At 54.8% G+C, this 17,541-nt stretch overlaps 1 protein-coding gene across 1 annotated transcript; it reads left to right on the top strand.

Annotated features, from left to right (window-relative positions):
• Window positions 1-1,465: 1,465 nt before the first annotated feature.
• LOC131754460 (guanine nucleotide exchange factor subunit RIC1-like) lies at window positions 1,466-2,131 on the top strand (the record flags this gene model as incomplete). The annotated part of the gene is made up of 1 exon (XM_059060110.1): window positions 1,466-2,131. A coding segment is annotated over one exon (666 nt), but the record flags the coding sequence as incomplete, so codon positions are not given.
• Window positions 2,132-17,541: the final 15,410 nt, after the last annotated feature.

The raw sequence follows: 17,541 nt of genomic DNA, 5'->3' as shown, positions 1-17,541 counted from the left end.
AGTTTGGCCAAAGGATATGGAACAGCATCTCGGGTGGAAGGCACAGCTCGTGCAAAGGCCCTGGGGCAGGACCGGGCCTGGTTCCTTTGGAGGAATAGCGAGGAGGCCCATGCGTCTGGAGCAGAGTGAGCGAGGAGGAGAGAGGGAGGAGGGGAGGGCAGGGAGGGGACGCGGCAGGCCGTGCAGGGCCTTGTGGGTGGTGGGGAGGACTTGGGCTTTTACCCCAGGGACGTGGGAGCCCTGGAGGGCTGTGGGCAGAGGAGGGAGGAGGACCTGCCTCCGGTGCTCACCTGCACCCTCTGGTGGTCATTATGGGGAGGACAGACTGTGGAAACCAGGGTGGGAGCTGGGGAATCAGGGCAGAAGGGATTGTCCTGGTCGAGGCACACAACACAATGACGGTATCAGGTTAGTTTATCTCACTGTGGGCCTCAGTGACCCCATCCCTAAAATGGGATTGCCCAGCACACAGTAAGTGTTCAGTAATTACCAGTTTGCCCTGAATAGCTCACTGAATCCTCCCAACAGTTCTATGAGGAAGGGGTTATAATCATCCCTGTTTTACAGATGAGGAAGATGAGGCATAGAGAGGGAGAGTGACTTACCCAAGGACACACAGCTGGCGAGCGGCAAAGTGAAGTTCTTGCTCTTAACACCCGTGTATCCATGAGGATAACATTATACATACAGGTGAGCAGGGCAGAGAGTAAATGACTGGAGGAGTTGATCTGGTCTGGGGAAGGCTTCCGGGAGGTGGTGCCATTGGGCCTGAGACTTAAAAGATGAGCTGAAACTACCAGGCATCCCTGCAGGAGGGATTGCAGGGCACAGGCCCGGAGGGAGGACCCACCAGAATGCAGGGCCCAGGCTGGTCCATACCTAGGGCCCAGCACCATCTTTCTCCTGGATTCCCATCACGACCACCGTATGGCCCTTCCCCTCTCCCGGCAGCACTGTTTCCAGGTACCACCCCCTCCCTCTCCCTTTCAGATTGGGTGGCTCTGCGCCGATGCCCACCCCCAGCCACCTCCAGCTGGTAACAATCCCCAGAACGGGGTCATTAAGCGGCCCAGCTGAGACCGCCGATAACCAGCACACAGGCACTATTTTAATTTTCCACTGATTTGTCTGCGGTGGGCCCCCCAGAGCTGAGCCATGTGTGCGTGGAGAGGAATATCTAGCCCCACAGCTGTCGATGGAGAGTGAGGACGGAGGAGAGGACTTGGGGGTGCCTCACTGCGAGAGAGTTATGGGGCAACCGACATGGTTTCTGGGACCCCCCACCACCACCAAATCTCACCGGCCTGGCCCTCACCAGGCTGTGCTGGGCCCTTTTTCCTTCACACTCAGGGTAGCCACTTCTGTCTTCAGCCTCCACCCACCCATCCATCCATCCACAATCCATCCACCCACCCACCCATCCATCCATCCACCCATCCATCCATCCATCCATCCATCCATCCACCCATCCATCCATCCAACCACCTACCCATCCATCCATCCATCCATCCATCCACAATCCATCCATCCACCCACCCACCCATCCATCCATCCACCCATCCATCCACCCATCCATCCATCCAACCACCTACCCATCCATCCATCCACAATCCATCCATCCATCCAACCACCTACCCATCCATCCATCCATCCATCCATCCATCCATCCACCCACCCATCCATCCATCCATCCATCCATCCACCCATCCACCCACCCATCCATCTACCCACCCATCCATCTATCCATCCATCCACCCATCTATCCATCCACCCACCCATCCATCCATCCATCCATCCACCCATCCACCCACCCATCCATCTACCCACCCATCCATCCATCCACAATCCATCCATCCATCTATCCACCCACCCACCCATCCATCCATCCACAATCCATCCATCCATCCATCCATCCACCCACCCATCCATCCATCCACAATCCATCCACCCATCCATCCACAATCCATCCACCCATCCATCCACAATCCATCCATCCATCCATCCAACCACCTACGCATCCATCCATCCACCCATCCATCCACCCACCCATCCATCCATCCACCCACCCACCCATCCATCCATCCACAATCCATCCATCCATCCATCCACCCACCTACCCATCCATCCATCCATCCATCCATCCACAATCCATCCACCTATCCATCCACCCATCCATCCACAATCCACCCATCCATCCACCCACCCATCCATCCATCCACAATCCATACATCCATCCATCCACCCATCCATCCATCCACCCATCCATCCACAATCCATCCACCTATCCATCCACAATCCACCCATCCATTCACCCATCCATCCACAGTCCATCCACCCATCTACCCACCCACTCATCCATCCCTCTATCCTTCTATCTCTCCCTCCCTGACCCTCTGTCCCTCCCTCCCATGGATAAGCAGTTACTGATCACGTAAGATGTACCGTGCACTACTTTAGGCCCCAGTGGTTTTCTCCACACCTTACTCAGCCTCCCCGCTAGGACATCCCCTAGGATCCTTAGACTCAGAATCTTCCTGCCCCTCCTCCACCCCATGTCCCCACCTCAGGGACAATTCCACTGTTGCTCACCGCCCCTGAGGCTGGGATCGCAGCATCGGCCTCACCTCCTCCCCCTTCCCTCTCCGCAGCCTGTGGGCGCTCACGCTCTGCCCATTCTCCCCCTCGGGCCTCTCCCCCATCCACGCTCAGGTCCGCTTTTCCACCATCTGGATCACCGTTTCACTCTCCTCCCAGCCCCCATTCCCAATCCTACAGCTGCCTGAGATCTGGCCGTGTCCCTCCCCACTCATTCACCCCGCACGGCTCCCTGCTGCCCGGGAGGGGAGGCCCAGCTCCGCAGCCCTGCATGCAAGGCCCACCAGGGTCTGGCTTCACACTTCTCTCTCGCCTTCCTCTGCTACCTCACTCACCTCCTCTGGCCTCTAGCTCTGTCACACCCAGCACATTCCCACCGCCACACCTGTGTCTGCACAGTTCCTTCTGCCAGGAATGCCCTCACCACCATCTCTCTGAGCTGAAAGCCTTAGCATCCCCCCGCCCAGGCTTGGCTGAAATATCACTTCCTCCAGGGAGCCCCACCCCTCCGCCCCCGGCCAGGGCCCTCTCCCTGCTCCCTGAGTTTCCATCCAAAGACCAGGCACCGCCACCCTGTCTTGGGCTCTAGGCCTCGGGCTCTCGGAGCCTCTCAAGGCCACCAGGGGCAAAGGGGGGCCAAAGCACTGTGTCATCAGCTTGTGTGGGGCTGGGGTGTGACACCTACTACCTGGGTGAAGTGACCTCCCAAAATAGCAGCCTCTCATGGATGACAGACAGAGGCTGATCCTGAGGGTAAGCTCTGAACCACCACATTATCTTGTCACATCCCTTCCTCCTCATACAGTGACCGTCCCTCTCCGAGCCTGTATCCCCATCTGTAAGATGGTGATCATGGCAGTTCCTTCTTCATAGGCTTGTTGGGAGGACTCCAATGGCTATTATCTTGAGCTCTTGGCTCAGGGCTGCAAATTTACAGTAGTTTGCTGTGTGACCTTGGGGAAAGTACTGTCCCTCTCTGAGCCATGGCTTTTCCTTCTCTTGACTTCTAGAATGAGCAGCAGCCCAGCTCTACCCTGCTCTTGGAGGGGCAGCCTCAGGAGCCGCCAGAGGAGGCTTTGAACACCCCATGTTTGCCTGCCCAGGAGAAGAAAGATTGGAAGAGAGGAAGGACTTCCAGAAGGTAGGAAAGTGCTGGGACCTGGAGCTGGGGTGGGGTGGGGAGCTGATGGGTGTGGTCAGGTACTGGTTGTCTCAGGCTCAAGTGAGAGGCGGGGCCGGCAGTGTTGGCTGCCTTCATTCACTCAGTTGCAGAGACCATTCATTCATTCATTCATTCTTTCTTTCTTTCTTTCTTTCTTTCATGCATTCACTGAAAGAATTGCACTGACTCTTTCAGGGGTTAAGCCCACAAGCTCTGCAGCCCGGGTTCGAATCCTTGTGCTGCTTCACCCCAGCTCTGTGGACAAGTCCATTCACCGCCCTGTGCCTCCGTTTCCCCGTCTGTAAAGTGGGGGAGCATGATGGTGACCCCTTCAGCCCTCTGTGCTGCCTGGGTCCGCCCCCCTCCCTGGCCCTGCTTTCTGTGTCTCCCCAACTCTCTTCTCCGGGGCTCCCCGCCCTTCCCCTCCTCACCGCTGACATTCCCAGCCCAGGCGCTCCGGGAAACATTCCGTGGTTTGCAGCAGACTGTCCGGCTCCTCGGTCCCTCAGATGTGGGCAGAGTGGGTGGCGGCCGGGCGGGCGCGGGCCGGGGGCTGGGGAGACTACGTGCCCCCCGAATCCCACCCCAGCGCCGGGCACACGGCGGGGGAGGCAGCGGGCGGCACTCACAGACGGACAGAGGGACCCCCTCGGCAGATGGGGGAGGCCCTCTCCTGCTCACAGCCCTCCCAGGGCTCCCTAGTGCCCCTGGAATAAAACCCCAAGTCCTCCCCACAAACCCACAAGGCCCTGCACGACCTGCCCCGTCCCCTGCCTGCCCTCCCCTCCTCCCTCTCTCCCCTTCCCTCACTCTGCCCCATCCACAAGGGCCTCCTGTCTGTTCCTCCAACACGCCAGGCCCAGTCCTGCCCCAGGGCCTTTGCACGGGCTGTGCCTCCTGTTGGGAATGCTCTCCCCCCTTCTCTTCTAATGAATTCTGTCATCTGCCAGGTCTCAGATGAGATGTCACTTCCTCAATGAAGCCCTCCTAAATTTCCCAGCCTAACTCAAAGCCCCCAGTTCCTCAGAACCCCTTCCACAATCATAATTTCACCTCCTCCCTCTCTCCCCCTCTCTCACTCTGCTCCATCCACACGGGCCTCCCAGCGTTCCTCCAACACACCAGGCCCGGTCCTGCCCCAGGACCTTTTCACAGGCTGTGCTCACTACCTCCAGCCCTTTGGTCCCTGAGATCACTCAGGCTGCAACTCAGAGAGGTCTCCCCTGCCCACCCGCCTTCCTCCTCAGGCCCATTACCCACCCCTTTAATGTCTTTGCAGACTTCCTCCCAATTTGGAATTCTCTCGTGCATTTATTCATTTTCTCTCTAACTCCCTGACCCCCAACTGGACCATGAGCCCAAGAAGGGCAGGGCTGGGTCAGCCTAGCTCACAGCTGACACATAATAGGCACTTGCTGAATACATGGAGCAGCCACGGAAGTCCTCCTGGAATCTAACCACAATCTCTCCTGCTTTAGCTGTGTGAGTATCACACAGTTCCTGACCTGGGCACCGCCCTTAACAGTTTGCCAGACACCTCCATGGTCATTGGCTCACTGGATTATCCCACAAGGACCCTGTAGGAGAGAGGCTTTATTCTTCACGCACCCCCCCCCCCACTTTACAGATGAGGAAACTGAGGCACCAAGAAGTGAGATAATTTGCTCTTTGCACGAATGAACAGAGACTGAATGAATGTAGCTGCATTATGACTTTGGAGGGCCCGACGCATTTGGCCTTCCTCCCTAAAAAATAAAATTATTAAAAATTATGTTTTCTGGTTGCGTTGGTATACACGTAAACATAATTCAGGCTAGATGCATTGCTATATATTCATTATTATCATATTTTGCGTTCTTCTGGTTGTAAAATAAATAAATAAATAAATTTAAATATTTCTGAGGGCACTGAAAGTCCCATGGACCCTGGGCGCCGTGCCTCCAATGGCTGCAGGAGATGGGAGTCTGCCTGGGATTTGGGGGCTGAGGCTGGAATCTTTGACTCCTACTCACACTTCCCTGTCCAGCCCCACATTTTGAATGCTGCCTGGGGGTCCCTCACCCACCTAGGGATCTTTGCTCTTCTGAGCATAAAGAGACCTTTTTAGAATGGCCTGGTCCTCTCTACTTAAAAGGATGGAATTCCCAGCAAGTGGGGCTTGGATGCCTCCTGTGACGGATGCCTCATTACCTTTCAGCCAGAGGGGTGATAGTTCTTACCAATGTTGAACTGACCCCTGCAGAGGCTGAGCTCTGCCCTCTGGGGTTGCACAGACCACCTTCCCAGCTCCCGCATCAGCTTCCTGTGCCCAAAGGCAGCCCTACCTGGGGACATTTGAGAACTGTCTTGGGTCTGGCTGTTTCAGCTCTTGTGTTGGGGGCTCCATGTGGGTGGGGCTGGGGCTGATCTTCTGTGGGGGGCCCAGATGACCCAGCTTGGGACTGAGCCCAGAGCAAGGTGGTGAATTTAACCAAATTTGCCCAGGCATCTTTTTAGGGCTGAAGTCCTGAATCTCTCAATCTTTCTCCACAGGCTGCTGAACCCCATCCTCTTTCCTCTTCTGGATATACCGCAGTTTGACACCTGTCCTTAGCTGATTAGTGGGTCCATAACCTCCTCTGTACTGGGGCTTCTATCTCTATTCATAAGACCTCAAGTTTGCACAGAACAATTCTCCTTGTCGCAGACTGCTTGACATTCCCAGGACTTTGGAGAAAGGTGATGCGGAATCACTCTCTCACCTCTGACCTCTAGCCCCAGGCCTCTTCTCCAGTTCTCAGCTCTGCCCTCCACTTGCCAGTGTGACTTTAAGCAAATCACGCCATTATCTGAGCTTCCAAGTTAATCATCAGGTTCTTGCCTTTCTTCATCAGAAACCCACCCACTTCCCTCCATCCCCAGGCCCCCATCATGGCTGGCCTGGGTGCTGCCCTGGCCTCCCCTTGGTACCAGCTGCCACGTCAGCCTCAGACTATCCCTTCTCCCCACAGAAGCCCAAGGGAGCTTTAAAGAATGTAAAACAGGCTCCGCCCCTCCTCTGCCCACAGCCCTCCAGTGTTCCCACCTCCCTCAGGGTAAAAGCCTGAGTCCTCCCCGTGGCCCACATGGGCCTGCCCGACCTGCCCCGTCCCCTCCCTGCCCTCCCCTCCTCCCTCTCCCCCCCTCACTCACTCTGCTCCAGACCCACGGGCCTCCTGGCTGTTCCTCGAACATACCAGGCCCCATCCTGCCCCAGGACCTTTGCATGGGCTGTGCCTGCTGGGGATGCTCTTCCCCCTTCTCTTCTAATGAATTCTGTCATCCATCTGCCAGGTCTCAGATGAGATGTCACCTTGTCAGTGAAGCCCTCCTAGATCCCCCAGCCTAACTCAAAGCCCCCAGCTCCTTAGAACCCCTTCCACAATCATAATTAAGTCCGATTTTGTGCACTGATACTTTTATTTTCTGTCTCCCTCACTGCAACATCAGCCCCAAGAGGACAGTGGTCTTTGTCTGGGTCACTGCTGTGTCCTCAGCAGGAGAACAGGACTGGAGACACAGCAGGTGCTTAATCAATGTTGGCTAAATGAGGAATGAAAAATGAAACCAACGCGTGATGCTACTCAGGGATGTGGGAACATCTCTGTCCTCATGGACCCCAAAACCTTGATACTCTATAACACCCGCTTCACCCAAACCACCTGAGTCACCTGAACCCCAGGGGCAGCAGTAATGAGGGGTCGTGGGAGGTCTTCCACCCAAGGCCCAGATCTCCTTGGAGAACACTTGCTGAGAAGCCTGAGACGTGTAGGCCCCAAACCCATTTCCCTGATAGGGGAACCAGAGGAACAGAGAGGGCAAGCCACTGGCCCAAGGTCACACAGCACACCCAGGTTCAGACCTAGAACTGTATAGGTAGGTAGAAGATTTCAGAGTTCCACTTTGGGTGGCAGGCCAGCTCCTGGCGGGACAGAGGGGTGGACGGACGGCGGGGCAGACAATGGTGCACAGGCCTGTGGCTTCATGCTGGCTGCAGAGCCTCAAACAGCAAACACCCAGCTCCCAGGTGCCACATCCTGCCTTGCCCAAGAATGTCTTCTCTCCCATCAGTTGGGTCCCGACTCAGGGAACATGGCCATCCCCCTCGAAGTTTCCAGAAGGGTGTCCAGTCTTAAGGGCGGATGCTACAGGGCGCCCATTCCCTCCCCAGGGTCTGGGGGCACAGAAACGGGCAGAGGTGTGGCCAGAGTCCCACAGCAGCTCAGACCATGAGTCTCCCGTCTCCTGTCTGTTAACCTGAGCCTCCCACCCAGCGCCCCTAGCCCCCAGACCTCGCTCTACTCAGAACCTCCCAGCGTAGGCCCTGGGGCAATGGAGTCATGGCTACTGCAAGGTTTCAGATCCAGCTAACATACTGCAGACCTCCCCAAAGGACGGCACCCTCCTGGCCACAGACACCGGCACATGCGGACTCTCAACCGCCTCTGGGCAGCCCTGGCCACGCTGCCAGGTGGAAGACTCCGGAATGGCTTTCTCTCCATCGTCTGGCCTTGGTTTCCCCCCTTCTGACCACCTCTCCTCCTTTTCCAAACGCCCAGGGAGGGGTCACTGCCGCTGCCAACCACATCTGACCCCCCTTCACCAATGTCCGAGCGTCCCCGAATCCGAGAGGCCAGAGAACGGGGCGAAAAGCCCTTTGGCTCCCCACTGTCCCCTCCTGTCCCCCAAGACCTCCACCCGAGCCCCACCCGGCACTGGTGGGTGCCTCCCCACTCACCATCCACCACATCTTGGCCGTCATGTCGTAGCAGAGCTGCCATTTGACCGAGGTCTCGCCCGGCTTGCTGGACACCACGGGCCCGGGCACCTCCATGCTTGGAAGGAGGCAAGGGCAGCCAGAGCTGCCTCACTCGGTCAGAAGCGCAGGCTGGGCCGGCCGCCTGGGGCGCAGGTCCGGGGTCCGGACTTCCATAGGCCCGAGCGAGGGGCTTTCTCTGGGGGAGTCAGAAGAAGGTGCCGGGGACTCTCAGAGCTGGAGATCACAGGCTTGAGAGAGGAGGGGGAGAGATGCAGATGCATTGGTCTGAAACACACCAGGCCAGTCTCTTGCAAGTGGCCACCCACAGCCCAAGGAGGCCGTCGCAGGCCGTGAGTGTGTGTGTGTGTGTGTGTGTGACAGAGAGAGAGAGAGAGAGAGAGAGAGAGAGAGAGAGAGAGAGAGAGGTTGGTACGTGGATTTGTGAATGAGCCTCTGATTGGGAATACCCCCCTCCCAGCCCCGGAAGGCGTGTGGCTTGTCCTTTTCCCCCAACCCTGCTGATTCTCCTTCCCATCAACTCCATCAGGGAAGAAAGCTCGGGGGCCAGAGGGAGTTGAGGTGTGTGTGCAGCGGGGGGCCTCAACCCTCCCTCCCTCCCTCCCTCCCACCCACCCCTGTCTTGGATGCTGGCTGGGGAGGTGCCCAGGCCCCGAGGTCTCATTAACTCCAGGCGGGGCCCTGAAGCCAAGGCACAGCAGATGGTACGTTTTGAGAGGTGGGGAGAGAGAGGTACCCTCGGTGCACAAAGAGGGTGGCATCCGAGGGCCCTGGATTGTTGAGTCCCGGCTGTGTGATCTCGAACCAGTCCCTGGGCCTCTCTGGGCTTCACTCTCCCTGTCTTTCCGGCACACCCTTCCTCCTGTCGTTACCTGGGGACCCCTGTGCAACCTTCAAAAGCAGCCCAATATTCCCCACCTGTCCCTGAGAGTGAGAGATAGAGTCAGACAGAGAAAAAGAGAAACAGAGACACTAAGAGAGAGAGACAGAGATGGAGAGACAGAGTGAGTGATAGAGACAGAGAGACACCCAGCCACGCCCTGTCCACTGTCTGGGCTACACGTACGTGCTCTTACCTCCCACCCTGAGAGGCTTGGATTATCAGCCACCTTTCTCTTGTTTTAATATTTATTTATCTATTTGGCTGAGCTGGGTCTTAGCTGCTGCACGCGGGATCTTTGTTGCAACGTGCGGGACCTTTAGTTGCGGCATGCGAGATCTAGTTCCCTGACCGGGGATCAAACCCGGGGCCCCCTGCATTGGGAGGGTGGAGTCTTAACCACTGGACCACCAGGGAAGTCCCCCATCCACCTTCTTCTTGTTGGAGAGACATTGTGCAACGCACACCCTCTGGCCCTAGGTTCCAACCCTGAGCACACGGGACTGAGAGTTTCTGCATCTGGCTTGGGGACTCCCAGGGAACAGGACCTGGGTCTGAGCCCTAGCTGGGACTCCCACACACAACAGGCTCCAAGGATCCCTGACCAAGCGCAAGGGTGTGGATCAGATTTGATTATTCGGATCACTGTTTCTTGACCACCTACTACACGCCAGAAGCCGTGTGAGGTCGGTACAGACAGGAAGACTGAGGCTCCGAGAAGTTTAGTCACGAACCGAGGGACACACAGCAAGTAGAACTCAGTTCTGTGATTTGGGGGGGGCGGGGGGGCCGATGCTGAACACCTACCCAGCTTCCACCCTCGCCTCCTCCGGGTCCCAGCTCAGATGACACCTCCTGAGGAAGGCGCCCGCCCAGCCCCCTGCTTAATAGCGCTTGCCACCGCACACATGCAGCCCCCTCCCAGCTTTATTTCCCTTAATCACTTTATTTATTGACTGTCTGTGGCCCGCAGCTGGGGGGGGGGGGGAAATGTCAGCTTTTGTCTGTCTTCTTCACGGCTTTGGCCTCAGTGTCTGTAACAGTGCCTGGCACAGAGTAGACGCTCGGTAATCTATTTGTTGAAATGAATGAATGAAGAGCTGGTCAGGGTTTTGCAAACATTGGCATTTCCTGTTGACTCTCCCCAAAGGCATTTTCCTCTTGGCACAAAAGCTGCAGGTCTGGCAAGGGGGGTGGGGAGGGGCAAGGGCCCAGGCACGGCTCTCGTGGCCCGAGCGGGGCCACGCCTCAGCCAGCTTGCCCAGCTGAGGCCGGCAGGGCCCGGCCCAGCGGACGCGGTTCGCCCGCATGGAGGCCCCCGCCCCGTAACTATAATTTGCCTCAGTACCTTGTGATCGTAGGAGACCGTCACCCCACAGATGTGCAGTGGGGGTCAGCCATTCAGACAGCGGGTCAGAGCCCCGTGGCGGAAGGCAGATGTAGGAGGAGGCTTTCAAACGGGAAGGGCGAGAGAAGGAGACTTCACAGGGACAGCCAGAGGGTCTGAGACAAAGAGAGACACAGAGAGACAGAACAAGAAAGGCCTAGAGAGCCAGCCATGCCCTGTGTGACAGGGGAGCTGGTGAGGCTGCTGGGCACCCCCCCCCCCAACACACAGATCCGGTCGAGGGGCCTGGCTCATCAGCTACATCTCCATTCAAGGAAACCGAGACCCCTGCGGGCCAGCTGGATGCCCAAACCCCCAGTGGCAGCTGAGCTGGACCAGGGCCCAGTGAGGGTCCCTCCAGCACCTCCTCCACTTCCCACCCCCCAATCCCAAGGACAGAGGGCCCAGGGCCGCTCTGAGCCTCAGCTTCCCCAGCTGCCAAAAGACGAGGTTAGGTAGGGAAGTCCCCCTCAACCTCCTGCTACCCACGGACCACCCGCCCCCTTTTGTCTGTGTCCGAGTATTACTGAACATTTTTCTTCCCATCCGCCCATTTCTAGAAAAAGACTTGGATGTGTTTAAAGAGAAAAGTACAACTCACCACCGCAGGCTGCCACCAGTCAAGGTCAGCTGAAAAGATAAATACAATAAAAATCCTCCCCAGTCCTATCCAACTCTAACCAGAATACAAGCCTGAAGCCTGCTCTGTCTTTCCTAAAAAGATGATCAAGGGCTTCCCTGGTGGCGCAGTGGTTGAGGGTCCGCCTGCCGAGGCAGGGGACGCGGGTTCGTGCCCCGGTCCGGGAAGATCCCACGTGCCGCGGAGCGGCTGGGCCCGTGAGCCGTGGCCGCTGCGCCTGCGCGTCCGGAGCGGCTGGGCCCGTGAGCCACGGCCGCTGAGCCTGCGCGTCCGGAGCGGCTGGGCCCGTGAGCCGTGGCCGCTGAGCCTGCGCGTCCGGAGCCTGTGCTCCGCAACGGGAGAGGCCGCGACAGTGAGAGGCCTGCGTACCGCGAAAAAAAAAAACAAAAAAAAGATGATCAAGCATTAAAGAGGTGTTGTAGACAGGTTGGGAGCCCCCAAAGGCCATAGGACAAGATCAAATGATCTAACAGATGTGCAACTGGAATCTCAGAGGACATGGAAAAGTGGGCAGAAGAATATTTTGAGAGAGAATGGCCCAGCATTGGAAGCTCAGAGTCCTAACCACTGGACCACCAGGGGATTCCCTCAATTGACTTAAAAAAAGAGAGAAAGAGAGAGAGAGAGAAAATAGCCCAATAATTTTCCAAAATGTAAGACACCAAATCACAGTTCCAAGAAGCTCAGAAAATACCAAACGGAATAAATATTCCCACAAATACATACCCAGACATGTCATACTCAAAACGCATAAATTTAAAAACGAAGAGAAAATTCTGGAAGGCAGCTGAGCAGAAAAAGACACATGGCTTACAGAGGGGCAAAGACAAGAATGATCACAGACTTACTGTGAAAAAAAAAAAAAAAGGATGTCTTTAAAGTGCTGATAGGAAAAGACTGTCCACCCAGAAGCTTATACCCAGTGAAAATATCCTTTGAATATGGAGGAGAAATAAAGGCTTTTCCAGCAAACAAAAGCTGAGGAAATTCATGATTAGCAAGACACCCATTTAAAATATAAAGACATAGATAAAAGTAAAAGGACGATGGAAATATACCAAGAAAATAGTCATTTAAAATATACTGGGGGGCTTCCCTGCTGGCACAGTGGTTAAGAACCCACCTGCCACTGCAGGGGACATGAGTTCGAGCCCTGGTCCGGGAAGATCCCACATGCTGCAGAGCAACTAAGCCCGTGTGCCACAACTACTGAGCCTGCGCTATAGAGCCCGCGAGCCACAACTACTGGGCCCATGTGCCACAACTACTGAAGCCTGCGAGCCTAGAGCCCATGCTCCACAACAAGAGGAGCCACTGTAATGAGAAGCCCGTGCACTGCAACGGAGAGTAGCCCTCGCTCGCCGCAACTAGAGAAAGCACGCGTGCAGCCAAAAATTAAATAAATAAATAAATAAAATTTTAAAAGCAGACAAAGCAGTCATCATAGCAAGGGACATATAATGATAAAAGGGCCAATTTACCCATCTTGAATGTGTATGCATCTCACCACATACAACCAGCAAACAATTCAACAATATACAGTCAAGACGCACAAAACAAAAACTGATAAAGAAGAAAGGAAAAGTGACAGATCTACAATTATACTTGGAGACTTCAAACTATGCTCCCAGCAGTTGGTGGAAAAAGTAGACAGAAAATCTGCAAAGAACTAGAAGACCTTGATAACACTATCAACCAACTTGAAATGGCATTTCTAGAACACTCCACCCAACAACAGCAGAATATACATCCTTTTCAAGTTAATATGGGACATTCAACAAGATAGACCATATTCTCTAATCATACGCACCAAGGTAGGTCATAAAACGAACCTTAAATTTAGGAAAAGTCAAATCATCCAAAGTATGTAACAAAATTAAACTAGATATCAGTAACTATGTGGAAAAAAATCAGAAAGCTATGTGAAAAAAATCTCCAAAGATTTGGAGATTAAACCATAAACTTCTTGCTAACCTAGATGGAAGAGCCATGAGAAAATACTTTTAAATCAATGAAAATGCAAATCAAAATTTGTGAGATGTAGCTAAAACAGCGCTTAGGAGAAAAATCATAGCATTAAATGCTTATATTATAAATTATATGAATGTACTTAATGTCATTGAGCTGTACTCCTAAAATGGTTAAAATGGTAAATTTTATGTTACATGTATTTAACGACAATTGGAAAAACCACAAGGGAGGAAAAAGTAACCTAACCATGGGAGTGACGCCATCACCTTCTCATATTCCATTGGTTAGAGCAAGTCGCAGGCCCCTCCCACACTCAAGGCGGGGGGAGGGGAGTGACCCCCATTCTGGGCGCGGGGCAGATACGGAAGCTCTTTTCTCTGCACCTGACAGACCTTCCCAGCTCAGGACCTTTTTCCCCCGACCTCCAGCCCTGCACAATCTCTCCATCAGGTTTCCAGCTGGATTTCATCCTCCTACCATCACACAACGTGACGCGCTCGCTCATGCCTTTCCTGTAGCCAAGAGTGCCCTCCTCTGGCCCTTGACCTTCATCTCTGTCTTTCCAGGCTCCACTCAAATGCCACCTCCCCCTGGAAACCTTCCATTACCACCAGAGGCCTTGACCCTTGAGTCAGCCTAGGTTTACTCAGGCATATTCCTTTCTTTGACTCTCAATTTCCCCATCCGTACAATGGATCCAATGATGTCCTCTTCGCGGGCTTTGCTGTGAGGTCCTAATGCAACGTCAGATGTCTCCAAGCCAAGGTTCTGGGCATGGGACATTCCTTCCTTCTTTCCTTCCTTCCTCAGACTTTTATTGAGCACCTGCTGTATGCCAGGTGCTGTACTGAGCTCTGGGGGACAAAGCACAATCAAGGCAGACCCCAGATTCTCCCAAGGGGAATTCTGGGGGGCCCTGGCCTCATCTAAGCCACACCATTGCCTGCCTGGGAGCCGGCACAAGCCTCCTCTATTTACATAGTCTCCTGGGCAGTTTGTTCTTCACACAACAGCCAGAAGGAAACTAAAAGATGCAGATGTGATTGTCTCACCTCTCCCTCCTATAAAACACTCCATGGCTCCCTATTGCCTTTGGGATAGAGACCAACATCTCCACCAGGTCTCCAGGGCCTATGATGCCTGAAAGTTAGCCCCCTGGTAACTTATCCCACCCCCACTCGCTGTGAGTGGAAAGGAGGTGATATCCAGGGAAAAGAGGGTTCTAGGCAAAGGGCGCAGCCAGTGCAAAGACTCTGAGGCAGAGCCATGCCTGGCATGTTGGAAGATCAGCGAAGAGGCCCGTGTGTCTGGAGCAGAGTGAGTGAGGGGGAGAGAAGGAGGAGGGGAGGGCAGGGAGGGGGCGGGGCAGGCCGTGCAGGGCCTTGTGGGCCGCGGGGAGGACTTGGGCTTTTACCCCCAGGGAGGTGGGACCCTGGAGGGCTGTGGGCAGAGGAGGGGCGGGGCCTGACTCAGGTGCTCACAGGCGCCCCCTGGTGGCTGCTTCGGGGAGGACAGACGGGGGGGCCGGTGAGGACTGGAGCCGAGGGCCTGGATGGAGGGGACTGAGCTGGTCCGGGTGGGAGATCCTAGGCTTGCGTCAAGGGGAGGCAGAGGTGGCGGGAGAAGTGCGCAGATTTAATATAGACTTTTGAAAGCAGAGGCGACAGTACTTCCTAATAGATTGGTTATGGAGTGAGCAAGCAAGAAGTCAAGGATAACATCAAGATATCTGTCCCCAGCACCCGGAAGGATGGAACTTCCATCTGCAGACATGGAGACGACGTGGGAACAGCAGGACTGGGGACCAGGAACAGTTTCGGCCTAATGAACATCCGCCTGGAGATGTCAGGTGGATTCATAGACTTTGAGGCTTGGATAGGGGGGCAGACAGGCAGAGAGAGTAGGCCCTTGTTCCCGTGGGCTGCCTGAGGGCCTGGGGCTCTTTTTGGACCCTGTCCCCAGAGCCCTCTACACACCCGCACACCCACCCACTCAGGGCCCTCTGTCTGGGCCCTGGAGCTGTCCGCGACCCCCGGTGCTGAAGCTCCAGCTCCGGGCAAGAACCCGGAGCTGGACAAGTGACTGGCAGGGAGTGCGCGCGCCAAACGTATCCCTGACTTCACCCACGAAAGCAACACTCTTTCGGTGCTATTAGTCTGAGTTGGTTTCTATGCCTCGCACATCCCAACCTGTATTGTACAGACCCCCAAAGAGAGGCAGGTGTGTGTCGCTCTAAATCTGTCCCAACCTCCCTACTCTACCGGAGGTTACTGCGTCTTTAAGTATCACTGACTGCGTCACTCCTGACGTCACAATCACCCGGGCTCCAAAGACAGGCCTGAGTTCAGGCTGTGGATTGGCTGATGGACTCATGAATATGTAGATAACCTCCACCTCTACCTCGTTCTGGTAGGCTCAGGAAAGAGGGGGCGGAGGGGAGGCGGGTCTTGGGCGGGGCGATGCGCTGGGGGCGTGGCCAGGGGGGTGTTTCTGTGCATTTTGTTCCCAGCTGTGTCTCCAGTAACTACCTACAGCAGCGCCTGGCATACCGCAGGCGCTCAGTAAACCCCTGTTGACGTTCGAATCCAGTAGGAGTGATGTCCGAGAGTTCACGTTTCTGATTCGGGAGATCCTGTGTTGCCTTCTCTCAATGTTATATTATAATGACAACGGCTGTTATTCGTGTGCATTAATCTTCTTGATCGTATCAACAATCCTGAATGGTGCATAGTATTTTACAGATGAAGAAACTGAGGCTTGGAAAGAGAATGAGGTTGTTCAAGGGCATGCACACCTTGAATAGCTCAGCAAAAACTGAGGACCCAGATGTGAGCATGCCGGTCTCTGTCCTCGTGGCCCTCACGTCCGTCCAATGACACCCTGTTTGACCACCACGTGTCCTGCTTGCATCCTCTGTGTAGCTTTGAGGCCAACCAGGCTGAAGGGCTCCTTGTTCTGTCACTAGGGTCCGGGTCATTCCCAACTCTACACCTTGGCCAGTACCGTTCCCTGTGCTCGGAAGATTACCTGTGCCTCCACCCCAACCCAGCGCCTCAGAACTCCAGGGTAGGAGGGTTTCCCGGCGTGGGAAACCGCACGTGCAATGGCCTGGCAGCTGGACCACATTCAATCTGGAGAGAGGAGGGGGCAGAAGGGAGGTGGGGCTGATTCCACAGGCTTTAAGGGACGGCCTAAGAAATTTGGGCAAGGTAGCCTTTATGTCCCAGGAGAGAGCCCAGGGATCTCCTCACCACCTCATCCAGCCCCCAGCGCGCGCGCGGCACATGTTGGGTGCTCAATACATGCTTGTGGCATTTCAAGTGAAGGCTCCAGTACTACTGAACGAAGGCGTGAGTCTCTGCTGCCCCCTGCTGGTGGCCAGCAGCGAAGCCTCTGGAAAGTGAATTTTCCGCGGGATTGATTAATTTGGACACTTCTGTAGTGCTTACTCTGGGCTTTGTAAATACTAACTCGTTCATTCCCACAACAGCCCTCAGAAGCGTGCCCGATTAGACTCATTTTCCAGAGGTGGGGGGGGACTGAGCTGAAGAGAGATCGGGCACTGACTGGTCTCATAAATGTCATAACTGGGATTCAAACCCTGGGCAGTCTCCAGACTTAAGCTCAAGCCTCCAGACTTAAGCACTATGATTTTAGGACATTTAGCGAGCAGATACTATGTGCTGGGCTCTAGGGAATAGAAGAGTAAATAAAACAGGACAGGCACCGATGACCTGCTATTTTAGTTACTGTAGCTTTATAATGTGTCTTACTGTTGTATAGAGTAGTGTGGCATAGAGGTCCAGTGGGCAGGCTCTGCAGCCAGCCACCCAACCTCTCTGTATTTCCATTATCTGTGAACTAGATCCGACCACCTGGGGTTGCTGCGGTGATTAAATGAGTTAATCCTAATAACTAAAGCACTGGGAACAGTGCCTGGCACATAGTATATGCTCAATAAACAGTCATTCATTTCGGGACATTCCAGCCTTGCTTCACTTACAATTCAATTATGCACATGAATTTGAGAATCAGTTTATCCACTTCCAAGGAAACTATTGCAAGGATCTGAACTGTGATGATGTTCAAGGTTCATCTGGGAGATAACTGA

This window comes from Kogia breviceps, chromosome 4, assembly GCF_026419965.1.
Source record: "Kogia breviceps isolate mKogBre1 chromosome 4, mKogBre1 haplotype 1, whole genome shotgun sequence".
NCBI lineage: Eukaryota > Metazoa > Chordata > Mammalia > Artiodactyla > Physeteridae > Kogia > Kogia breviceps.
The sequence above is the reverse complement of the archived record's forward strand: the minus strand, read 5'-3'. Positions and strand labels throughout refer to the sequence as shown.